A 12136-nucleotide genomic window follows, 5' to 3' on the forward strand; every position below is an offset into this window, starting at 1 on the left:
GGTTCCTGGGAGCCGCCCCTTCCCCGGCGAGAGTCCAGCCCCACCCACCCTCGCTCCGGGCCGCGACCCCAGGGAGGCGCGGGCGGCGGCCGGCGACCCCGACCGCCGCGTACGCAGGCGCCGCCACCGCTCCGGCCGGGCCTCCCCGGGAGCAATAGGCTATCGATTCAGATGCCTGTCGCTAGGAGCCCCGGGAGAGCAAGGCCTACACCGCCCGGCCGGAGCCCCGGCCTCGATTGCACCACTTTCCCCACCCCGGCGGCGGGGGAGGGGGAGGGGGGGTCTGCAGGCAAGTAGGCCTAACTAAAACGGCGAAGGGGGCGGTGGGGGAGGAGAAGGCGAGCAGCCCTGCAACAGGAGCCGCGGGGGAACGGGGTGCTGGGGCCCGCCTCCCGCCAGCAAGTCCCCCAGGGGTCGCCCCGAACCCCTGCCTCTCGAGCAGCACATCCAAGTTCAGGCTGGGGTCCCTGGGGCTCCAGAGCCCTCGACACGCGCGGAACCATAATAAAAACAAGACGCGGAAGAGGCTACCACTGCGTGGAGGGAGATGGGACTGGGCCCCAAGACAGCCCGGGGGAGGGGACGCCTCAGCTGCCCGTCATCACCCGCCCGGCCCCTGCTGGCCCCTCGCTCGTCCCTCCCTGTCACCGCCGGCCTCGGGCTCCGAGGCCTCTTTTTCTCTAAGACTCCGAGGACCGGGACTCGAGCTTCCTTGGCCTCTGGCGCGGCTCGGCCTGTCCCCGCTGCCAGCCGGCCCCCCAGTGGCCCCCGCACCTTTTAAACTACGCAGAGGAAGAGTTTGCCATCCAACTTAGTGAAGCCGTAACCTCGTCCCCCTCCCCGGCCCGCACTTGTGGGGCAGGCATCCGGAGGGACCACTTTGCACTTGGGATAAAGCGCCTTAAGGACCTGTCAACCATTTTAGGTCTTTTTTTTTTTTTTTTTTTTTTTTTTATAGAAGACATCCTCTCCTTCCCCTCCCTCCCTCCTTCCCTCCCCCTCCCCCTGCAATGGTATTAATTTCACACCAAATCTTCCCACCGCTGGAGAGGGGTTGAGAAGGGCGGGGGTGGGGGGCTCGGGGCAGCAGGCGGGTGGCGGGGAAAGGGGAAGGGGCGGCGGAAAGGGGACCGGGAAGCGCGGGGAGGGGAAGGAAGGGGGTTGATTTACCTGAGACCAGCCACTGGCCTCCATTGTTGGAGAATTCAATGGCATTGACACAGCCGAAGTGGCCGAGGAGGTCCTTCTTGTAGAGGTTTCTGCAGCCCCGCAGGCGTCTCCTCTGAAAGTCCTGAGTGAGCAGGGGGTCCCCATGCAAGCCCCGCTGGGACAAGAAGCCCACCACTGACCTCATGCTGCCCCCCAGGCCAGCTCTCCTCTTCATGCTGGAACCGCCGCCGCCGCCGCCGCCGCTCGCGCCGCCGCCCCTCCCTCGGCCGCACGCCCGGCCGCCGCTCCCCTCCCGTCCCTCCCCGCGCGCGGCCAGCCCGAGGCTCCTTTAACCAGCCATGGCAGACGGAGCGAGGTGTGCAGACGGTCGGCGGCGTTCGTTCGCGGCTTCCTCACGGCCGCGTCCCTCCCTCCCTCCCTCCCCTTCCCCTCGAGGCTCCGCCTCCCCGCCTCCTCCAGCAGCTGATCTCCAGCTGCGGTCGCGCTTCCGCGGTGCGGGGCCCTTCCGCCGGCCGCCGGGCCGGAGAACGCGGGCGCCAGCCCGCCCCTCCCCCGCGGGCGGCTGCCGGGTGGCGGCGGGCGGTGGCTGGCAGCGGCTGCTGCCCGCGCCGAGCCGCGGTTGGCGCTGGACGGCGGCCCCGCTGCACCCCGGCGCGCCGCACTCTTGTGAAGTTGGACACGCGTAACAATCAGAGTGGCAGCCGGGCTGCGGGCTCCCCCTCCTCCCTTAGAGGGGCCAGCGGCTCGCCCAGCGCTGCTCCCTGCCTCCTGGGGCGCCCAGCCCCTCCCTGTCCAAGTGAGGGAACCCGGAATTGGACTGGACGTCTGGAAGAAGGTTGTCTGTTTTTTGTCAGTGCACCTGCCCCCCCACCCTCCAAAAATTTATCGGAACCCTTCTATTCCCCGATTCAGTTTTCTAATTCACCCGCCCCACCCCCAGCCCATCGGTTTAAAAAAAAAAAAAGGCAGAATTGTCCAGTATGATAGGACACTTGACAAACGTTGGTGAAAAGAGAAGGGGGTTAAAAGAAGGGACTGAACCTGTAGCACTGTGGTGGAGCCCGGGCTTTTAGCATGCTTCAAACCCTGGTTTCACCCTCTAGCACTAACACCCCCCCAAAAAAAAAAAGTGAAAAGAAAATTACCAAAATCAAATTGAGAAAGTCCTCTGTCCATTGGTTCCAGATGTATTTGCAAGCCACAAGAAACATAAGGACATAGCTGTATCTTATTTCATTGGTAGTGGTGAGGCCAAAGGTCTGGAGTGTGGCGCTCTGAGGATGCACAGCTGTTAGCCAGCAGCCACAATACAGGCCAGAAGTAGCTGCATTTCAGTAGTATGGGAGTCCCCAAGTTGACCTCAGTGAGGAAACTGGGTAAGTGCCTGGAATTTTACCAGGTACAGTTGAAAGTCCCCTTTTCAATGTAGTGCTTTCCCAAGAAACTCCTAAAATAGGGAGATGTCGGTTTTGCCCTTTTGATTTAATAGGTATTATATCTTCAGGACCAGAGGTTGAATACAACCACTGGTGAAAAATGGACTAAAGAAACTCTTAAGATAAAAATGGGATGAACATGGAAGAAAGAGGGTCACCTAGCAAGCAAAATTATTTCTTTTTGCAAATAGTTAATTTGAAAGTCCATATTGTAACATTCAAAGCTTACTAGGAAGTCACCAAATCCAAAAATCAGAGCTCTAATGGAATATACTCCTCTAAATAGGAAAACATGTAGTGCTTTCTTTTTAAAAGGTCATCCTGCAGGGCAGTGGTAACACTTGCCTTTAATCCCAGCACTCGGGAGACAGAGGCAGGCCTATCTCTGTGAGTTCAAAGCCAGTCTAGTCTACAGTGCAAATTCCAGGACAGCCAAGGTTACACAGGAAAATCCTGTTGCAGTGAGATATTCACCTGGTCCTCACCTGTGGCATAGACCACTCCCATTGGGGGTGGAGACAGGGGCGGATGTTACCTGGGGGAACTAAGTCTGAGGAGGCAGCTGGGAGAGCTCTCTTGCTCTCAGCACAGGGAAAAAGAGTACATCCGGAGGCATCCTTGGGACCAGGAACCTGCTGGTGTTCATCTGTCTATGTTGTGAGTTATTTCTCTCTTAATAAACATCTATTCGGCCTATTTGTTTCTCCTGGTCCTTATTAATATCCTGTCTGGAAAAACAAAAGCACAAAGAGTTTTATCCTATGCACATAGTGCTGCAGAGGTGTAATCCAAGGACTTGGGAAGTGGAGGTAGGAGAATCAGGAGTTCAAGGTCAGCCTGGGCTACATGAGACCCTGTCTGAAAATAACAGCAATAAAGTTTTATCCATTCATTGCAAGGTTATTTCTCATCTCAGTTCCTTTGCTTGACACACTGAACTACACATTTAAAAAGGAACCTCTGGTTCCTTTGAATTAATAAGCCATCATTCCTTCCTGCCTTATTTGCATAGGGTAGAGGAGAGAGGCCAAGTAATGATGTGTCTGAAGTGGCCTTTACTCTGTCGATACTGTCAGACACACCCTTTTCTCCCCTCTTAAGTACATACTCTAATCCACTATTTTAAATATGATTCTCTTTTCCCCCAACTCCTGGAAAAACCTCGGCCTAAAAACAGCTCAGGATCTGGTCACAAGCTAGCCCAATTCTAGGGCTTTGCTGCAAAGTTCCCTAACTGTTCAGTGACCAACTAGAGCAAAGATGTAGGATTACCTAGTTTTTATAGCCTACTGGTATTCTGGACAGATTTATTATCTTTTTTTTTTTTTTTTTTTTTTTTTTGGCAAATTTAGGGACTGAATCTAGAGCTTTGCAGCTTCTCTGGATTATCCCAATTTCTATAAACAGGATTGTCAGAGAAAATAAAAGGCATTCAATCAGTTCAGTATGAATTTCAGATGAATGGTGAGTTGTGTTTTAGTATTAGTCCATGATCTTAGAGTGCTGTGGGATAACCCTCCTGTACCCTGTGAATACATATTACTCTCACTGGTTAATTAAAAAAAAAAAAAAAAAAAAGCTGATTGGCCTATAGCAAGGCAGAATAAGGCTAGACAGGAAAGCCAACTGGAATTGCTGGGGGAAGGAGGACAGAGTCAGAGAGAGACACCAGCCAGCCTCCAAAAGATGCTAGAGGACAGATAAAGCCACGAGTCACGTAATAATACATAGATTAATAGAAATGAGTTCATTTAAATATAAGAGCTAGTTAATAATAAGCCAGAGCTATCTATCAGCCAAGCATTACAATTAATATAAGTCTCTGTATGGTAATTTGAGAACTGGCTGGCAGGAGAGAAAGCATTTACATCAGGGATATACTTTTTAAGTAATCATTGTTCATCTGAAATTCAAAATTACTGGGGTATCCTATAATTTGTATTTACCCAATTAATTCTACCTATAGTACCTAACTTCAGTGCCACATTATTTACTTGTCTATATTAAAGCTATAGGGGGCTGGAGAGATTGCTCTGTAGTCCAGAGCACCCAGATGGCTGCTAACAACCAGCTACAACTCCAGTTCCCAGGAACTTGAAGCCCTCTTCTGACCTCCCCAGGCAATGCATGCATATGGTGTGTAGACAATGCTTGCTGGCAAAGCACTTACTTATACATATGACATAAAAATACATTTTTTTTTGGTGTTGTTTTCTTTTTTCCAATACAGGGCTTCTCTGTGTAGCCCTGGCTGTCCTGGAACTCAGTCTGTAGACCAGGGTGGCCTTGAATTCAAAAATCTGCTTAACTCTGCCTCCCAAGTACTGGGATTAAAAGTATGCAACACCATGCCCAGCTAAAAATAAATCTTTTAAAACATATATGTAGAGAGACATACATACATACATACATACATACATACATACATACATTAATACATACATACAATACTGGACTGGTGAGATGTTGCAACAGGTAAAGGCACTTGCTACCTAATGGTTGAAAGCTTGACAACCTCAGTTCAAACCTCAAAGCCCCATAAAGTTGGAAGGAGAAACTGACTCGATTAAATTGTCCCCCCACACACATACACAGATTATATAAACCCAATAATTTTTAAAAAAGAGTTCAAGAATTCATATTTCGTTTCCAGGGCATAATGGTGCATGCCTTTAATCCCAGCCATCAGGAGGCATTGACAGACAGACCTCTTGAGTTTGAGGCCAGCCCGGTCTACAAAGAGAGTTCCAGGATGTCAGGGCTACACAGAGAAACCCTGACTGGGGGAAAAGCAAGAAGCTTAAAGTACATCCCGTTAGGCCCTCGTCTCAATGTCTCCATGGCCTCAAAGCCTTTGACATAATGATCTTTGTAGAGGTACTGAGTAAGCCACCGTTTGCTGCTCTGGCGCTGGCAAGACCTAAGACCTTGAGAATGCAATGTTACACCTCAACACAAATATAATCATTAAAAAAAATTACCATTATACAGGGTTGCATAAGGCTATTTTCATGCAGGTATATGTAAGCTTTTAGAAATGAATGGTATATATGGTGATTTGAGTTTTGGGTGTTCTTGAGACAGGGTCTCACCACAAAACCTAGGCTGACCTTGAAGTGTCACAGGTTAAAGGATTACAGAAGTGAGTCAACATGCGTGATGACCCATTTATCATCGAAAAGGAAAATGACTTCAACGATAATTCCAGCACAACAGAAGTAGAGACAAGGAAGATTGTGGCAAGTTCAGGGTCAGTGTACTCTACCTTGTCAGCCTCAGACCAGCCAGGACCACCCTAGCATTTTTTAAAAATAAATAAACAAGATAGATAGAAAACATACCATAATGGAAATACTTCTAAATATCATTTTCCAAAATGTCCTTTGAAACAGCTTTTGAAAAGCAGTTGTTTTCTCACTTGTCAAAATGCCAAGCCTACATTGGAACAGAATGTAAAAATATTGTTTTTTAGTATCTGCAAAGTAGGATACAACTGACTACTGCCTTATTATCATTGACAAAGTCAGCAGACTGTTAATGCTTGACTTTTTATAAAAGTGCAAGTTATTTATAGACCCTGACAGCTATTTTAATACCCTGACAAGAAACGCTTATCATAGCTCTGGATGAAACCAATCCCTTCATGACCAACCAGTGCATCTCTCTGTAGATGACTGTAGTTCAGGGGTTCTCAACCTTCCTCGTGTTGTGACCCCAAACCATAAAATTATTTCATTGTGTTGCTACTTCATAACTGTGATTTTGCTGCTGTTATGAATGGTAGTGTAAATATCTGATATGCAACCTCCAAATGGCTTGCAACCCACAAGTTGAGAACCACAGCTTTTGCAATGATCTTGCAATGAGGGGCTGAAGAGGAGGCTCAGCGGTTAAGATCACACACTGTTCTTGCAGCGGACCTAAGGTCAGTTTGTAACACCTATACTGAGTGGCTCTCAACTCCCTGTAAATCCAGCTCCAGGGCATTCAACACCCTCTTCTGGACTCTGAGAGCACTGACATCATGTGCATGTACCCACACACAGACACACATGATTAAAAAAAATAAATAAAATCTTCTAAGAAAGAAAAAAAATCCTACTATGTAAGATTTATGTTTCTATAAAAATTAATCACTTCTTGGCTCCCCAAAACTATTACTCGGGGAGAATCAGCTAGCATCTATGCTATAAAACGGTCGCTGGGCAATGGTGGTACATGCTTTTAATCCCAGTACCTGGGAGGCAGAGGCAGGCAGATCTCTGAGTTTGAGGCCAGGACAGCCAGGGCTGTTACACAGAGAAACCCTGTCTCAAGAAAACAAAACAAAACAAATAATGAAACAAAACAAAAATTTTTTTAAAGCTTCATGGATCAAGCTCACTTCCAACCCTTGTCCTCAGCCTTGACCTCTGCCATTCCTCAAGAATCATGTAGTTGAGACCTGCCTGATTTTGAGGTCTCCCCATTTGGTCTTCCCCTTGGCCTGCTCCATTAGTTACTTGCCCCTGCATTCTCCACTGTGTTAATACATTTGCATGTTACTGCCTTTCTCCTAAAGTTAATAAGAATGTTCAAACAGTTTCCAATATTAAAAAAAAAAAAATGTTTAGCACCCTTTAATCCCAGCACTAGGGAGGCAGAAACAGGTGGCTCTCTATGAGTTTCAGGCCAGCCAGCGCTGCACAGTAAGACGTGTGTGTGTGTGTGTGTGTGTGTGTGTGTGTGTGTGTGTGTGTGTGTGTGTTGGGGTGGGTGGGTGGGGGGTTGGGGAATGGTGGGGCTGGTGGCTGGAAAGATGGCTCAGCAGTCAGCAGTTAAAAGCACTGATTGCTCTTTGAAAGGACCAGGATTTCATTCCCAGCATCCACCTGTCAGCTCACAACTATCTGTAACTCCAGTCCCAGGACATCTGACAGTGCCCTCTTCTGGCCTCCAATGGTACCAGGCATAAAACTGGTACACAGACTATATGCAAACAAAGTGATCATACACATAAAAAAATAATAATAAAATAAAAACAAAACAAAACCAAAAACCAAACCAAAAAACCCTTTTTAAAAACTGCAAGATTTAAAGGAGGAGACACCATTTTAGTTATTTAGAAAAGAGTATTCTTTTTCAAAATTATCTTTACATCCACTGTCTCTCTCTCTCTCTCTCTCTCTCTCTCTCTCTCTCTCTCTCTCTCTCTCTCTCTCTCTGTGTGTGTGTGTGTGTGTGTGTGTGTGTGTGTGTGTGTGTGAAACCATGGGGAAGTAAACAACTTGTGGGAGTCAGTTTTCTCCTTCCACAATGTGAGTCCTAGGGATCTAATTCAGGTCACTGGGTGTGGTGGCAAGTGCTCTTACCAGTTCAGCCGTCTTGTCAGCCCTGGGATGATCGTTGTGAGCAGAGGAAACTTCCACTTATTAGTAAATTAGAGTATCTATACACAGGTGATGCCAATTACTTCTCAAGTTCGAGTCCTAGCTGAATACGTAAAAGAAAAAAGGAATCAAGAGAGGTTTTTCTTTCTTCTGAATATACATAAGAAGTCAGAAGAGGGGGCCAACAAGCTGGCTCACCAAGTGTAGGCCCTCTGGCTCAGAATGACCATGAGTTCAATTCCTGGGACTGAAATGGCGTAAGGAGAGAACTGACTCCTGGAGTTTACCCTCTGACCTCCCATGCATGGTGTGGCACTTGTATCCATCCCCAGGTACACATAAAGTAAATGGGCATAAGTTTAAGAGAAGGAAGCTGCATAGCTGTTTCTGTATGTCATGAGGTCACAGGTAGAAAGATCATAGAGCCAGAGGTGGTGGATGACTCGGAGGAAATAGCATCTTCCAGACTCAACATGGAGTGACGGACATAGGAAGTCACAGAGACCATGACAGCATACACAAGGTCAGAGAATCTTTGATTCCAGAGACACCTGGGTACCAGTTCCCATCAGACAACAGAAACTCTGGGGTCAGAGAGATGGTCCAACCATTAAGAACCCCTGCTGTTCCTCCAGAGACCCCAAGTTCTGTTTCTAGCACCCATGTTGGACAGCTCACAACCACCTGTAAATCCAGCTCCAGGGGATCCAAGTCCCTCTTCTGGTCTCAGCAGGTGCCTGCACACGTTCTCTCTCTCTCTCTCTCTCTCTCTCTCTCTCTCTCTCTCTCTCTCTCTCTCTCTCTCTCTCTCAGAAAACCAAATATCATAATTAGGATCAATTGCCCCAGTAGCCAAGCAATTTCTTCTTGACTGCTGGTTTAAGGCCTGCCAAGCCTAAATTGTTTATATAGCATCTCAATTTCTTATTCAAGGGAATTGTTTTATTTCAAGGCAGAAGCATTTCTCTGCCTTGACATAAAACCTACAAAGTTGCAGAAATGCAAGTGGACATCTTGGAAGTAGCTATTTAGAGACAATTCATTTCCATCTTTAACCCATGATTACTGGATGCATGTATTCTGTCTATGGAGAAGCAGCGGCATATGTGGAAAAAATTATGTTCTTATTGGTCAGTTATGAGTCTTATGATAAGAATCCCAGTCATTCAAGATGCTGTCTCTCTCTAGCCCTGGCACTGAAGACATAGCCATTAGTCAGCTAGTCCATCATTCCCACAGATTATGAACAATAATGTATATGGAAAATGAATGAATTCCACAGATGCAGCACTCTTCACCATTTTCATCTACATGTCCTCCTCCTTTTTTCTTCTTTCCCAGAGATGTACTATACCTATACTTTACTTTGAATTTAAATGCTTTTTATTTTGTTTTGTTTTTCGGGGACAGGGTTTCTCTGTGTATAGCTCTGCCTGTCCTGGAACTCATTCTGTAGACAATGCTGGTCTCAAACTCTCAGAGATGCTGCCTCCTGAGTGTTAGGATTAAAGGCGTGCACCACCACCACCCTGCATGACTTTAAATATTTTATAAAGCTGGAAAATTTTTTCCTTCAGTGCTGTGGATAGTTATAGTGCCTCTGTGCAGGAGAGAAAAGCAACGTTCATTGGCACTGGAAGTTTGAGAAGATATTTGGTCATCACTGGATCTTAACTTGGAATTGGTTTAATACCCTTATTCCAAGCTTCAGCGTTACACTGTCAATCACTGCCTGTGAAATATTCCTTTACACTATGTGAATATATGTCACTGTGATGGGTTTAATAAAGAAACTGACTGCTCTATACCTAGGCAGGATAAGGTTAGGTAGGAGAACCAGACTAAGAGAATGCTGGGAAGAAGGAGGAGTGTGAAGAGTCATAAGGAGACATGGAGAGGAGGAGATGAACTTGCCATACTGAGAAAAGGTATCAAGCCACATGGCAGAGTGTAGATAAGAAATATGTGTTAATTTAAAATGTAAGAGTTAAGTAGTAATAAGTCTGAGCTATTGGGTGAACATTTATAATTAATATTAAGTCTCCTTTTATTATTTTTTCTTATTTTACATATCTATCCCAGTTCCCTTCCCCTCCCTCCTCCCCTCCCTCCCCCTCCCATGCCCCCTGACCCCCCTTCCAACACATTTCCCCCCACTCCAGAGGGAGGGTGATGCCTTCCAGAAGAGATCAACAAAATTTGTCAAGTCATTTGGAGTAGGGACTAGGCCCTCCCTCCTGCCTCTAGGCTAAGGGAGTAACCCTCCATAGGGAATGTGCTCCCAAAGTCCTTTCATGTACCAGGGATACATCCTGGTTCCACTGTCTGAGGTCCCTTAGACTGCTCAGGCCTTCTAACTGAGACCCATGTTCAGGGGTTCTGAGTCAGTACAATGCTGGTTTCCCAGCTATCAGTCTGGGGATCCATGAGCTTCCCCTTGTTCAGGTCAGCTGTCTCTGTGGGTTTCTGTAGCCTGGTCTTAACCCCATTTTCTTATCACTCCTCCCTCTCTGCAACTGGATTCCAGGAGCTCGGCTCAGTGTTTAGCTGTGGGTGTATGTTTCTGCTTCCATCAGCTAAGTTAGTTATCAATCACATTATGAGGGAAGGGCATTTAAGGTAGCCTTTCCACAGTTGCTCAGAGTGTTAGTTGGGGTAATCCTTTTGGTTTCTGGACATTTCTCTAGATTCAGTTTTCTCTTCAAACCTATAATGGCTCCCTCTATTATGGTATCTCTCTCTCTCTCTCTCTCTCTCTCTCTCTCTCTCTCTCTCTCTCTCTCTCTCTCTCCTCTCATCTATTCCTCCCCTGACTCAATCTTCCTAGTCCCACATGCTCTCCTCTCCTCCCCTTCTCTTTCTCCTAACTCCCTCTCCATTCACTGGCCCCACCACTCCAAATATGCTCAGGAGATCTTGTTCCTTTCCCCTTCTGTGAGGGACTTTGACCTCGTATGAATCTCTTAGGTTCCTCCTTATGTCCTAGTTTCTCTGGCGGTATGAATTATAGGCTGGTGGTCCTTTGCTCTATCTCTAAAATCCATATATGAGTGAGTACATACCATGTTCCTGTTTTTGTGACTGGGTTACCTCACTCAGGATGGTTTCTTCAAGTTCCATCCATTGACCCCCCCTCCCCCGCCGCTGAGTAGTATTCCATTGTGTAGATGTGCCACATCTTCTTTATTCATTTCAGTTGAGGGGCATCTAGGTTGCTTCCAGGTTCTTGCTATTACAAATAATGCTGCTATGAACATAGTTGAGCAGATGTCCTTGTTGCATGGATGTGTATCATTTGGGTATATGCCTAAGAGTGGAATTGCCAGGTCCTGTGGTAGACTGATTCCCATTTTCCCAAGGAACCACCATACTGATCTCCAAAATGGCTGTACAAGTTTGCACTTCCACTGGCAGTGGAGGAGTGTTCCACCTGTATGGTTATTTGGGAGCAATTGCTGGAACACAGAGAAACTCTGCCTACAAATGGCACCCAAACATCTGGCACCTACATCCACATAAGACCTGAGAAAGCTTTTTTTTAAAAAGGGTCTAAACGCACAAAAACAGAATCAAATGTGGCTTCCTAGTCTCGTGTCTTTTATGCCAGCCACGATACAGAGACACAGCTACCAACTGCCACACGCTAGCACCATTCACTTAAGCCGAGCAGTGCCAGTGATACAAAACAATACAGATGCTTACTGAAGGTAAGATGAAAACAACTTCAAAATGGGCTACAGTGCATTAAAAAAAATGCATAGGCTTTGGAGGGAAAAGAAAGGATATATATAGACATAGATTTAAAAAAAATAGTTTAAAAATAAGTTTTTAAAAGGAATAAGGTAATAAAAAATAATAAGACGTGTAAAGATGAGAAATACACAGAAAGTCTGGAGCCTGTATGTTACTGTGTTGTCTTTGAATTTTTTGATTGCTGATGAGGGAGCACTAGCTGTTAAGAGATATTGGATTATGGAACCTACTAGATTAAAACCTATATATTTAAAAATATCTTGACTTCAAAATGGAAGTCAAACGTTTGTTGCTTTGGGGAAGAGGTTATATTTTTATTTCCACAGGAAATGAGAGGCTATGGATTCATTCCAGGTTGATATGGATCCAGTTTGATCAAGTAAGACTCCTGAAAATCCTGATTTCAGA

At 46.5% G+C, this 12136-nt stretch overlaps 1 protein-coding gene across 3 annotated transcripts in view; it reads right to left on the reverse strand.

Annotated features, from left to right (window-relative positions):
* Positions 1 to 1493, reverse strand: part of Dcaf5 (DDB1 and CUL4 associated factor 5) — an 86927-nt gene extending 85434 nt beyond the window's left edge. The window contains exon 1 of one of the 3 annotated variants that reach the window (XM_051196217.1): positions 1171 to 1493. In XM_051196217.1, coding sequence (XP_051052174.1) covers positions 1171 to 1384 — 214 coding nt within the window. In that variant the 5' untranslated portion in view covers positions 1385 to 1493. The remainder of the gene's footprint in view (positions 1 to 1170) is intronic. The other 2 variants (XM_051196218.1, XM_051196219.1) reach the window with 2 other exon arrangements.
* Positions 1494 to 12136: the final 10643 nt, after the last annotated feature.

Source organism: Phodopus roborovskii, unplaced genomic scaffold, assembly GCF_943737965.1.
Source record: "Phodopus roborovskii unplaced genomic scaffold, PHOROB, whole genome shotgun sequence".
In the NCBI taxonomy this organism is placed as follows: Eukaryota; Metazoa; Chordata; class Mammalia; order Rodentia; family Cricetidae; genus Phodopus; species Phodopus roborovskii.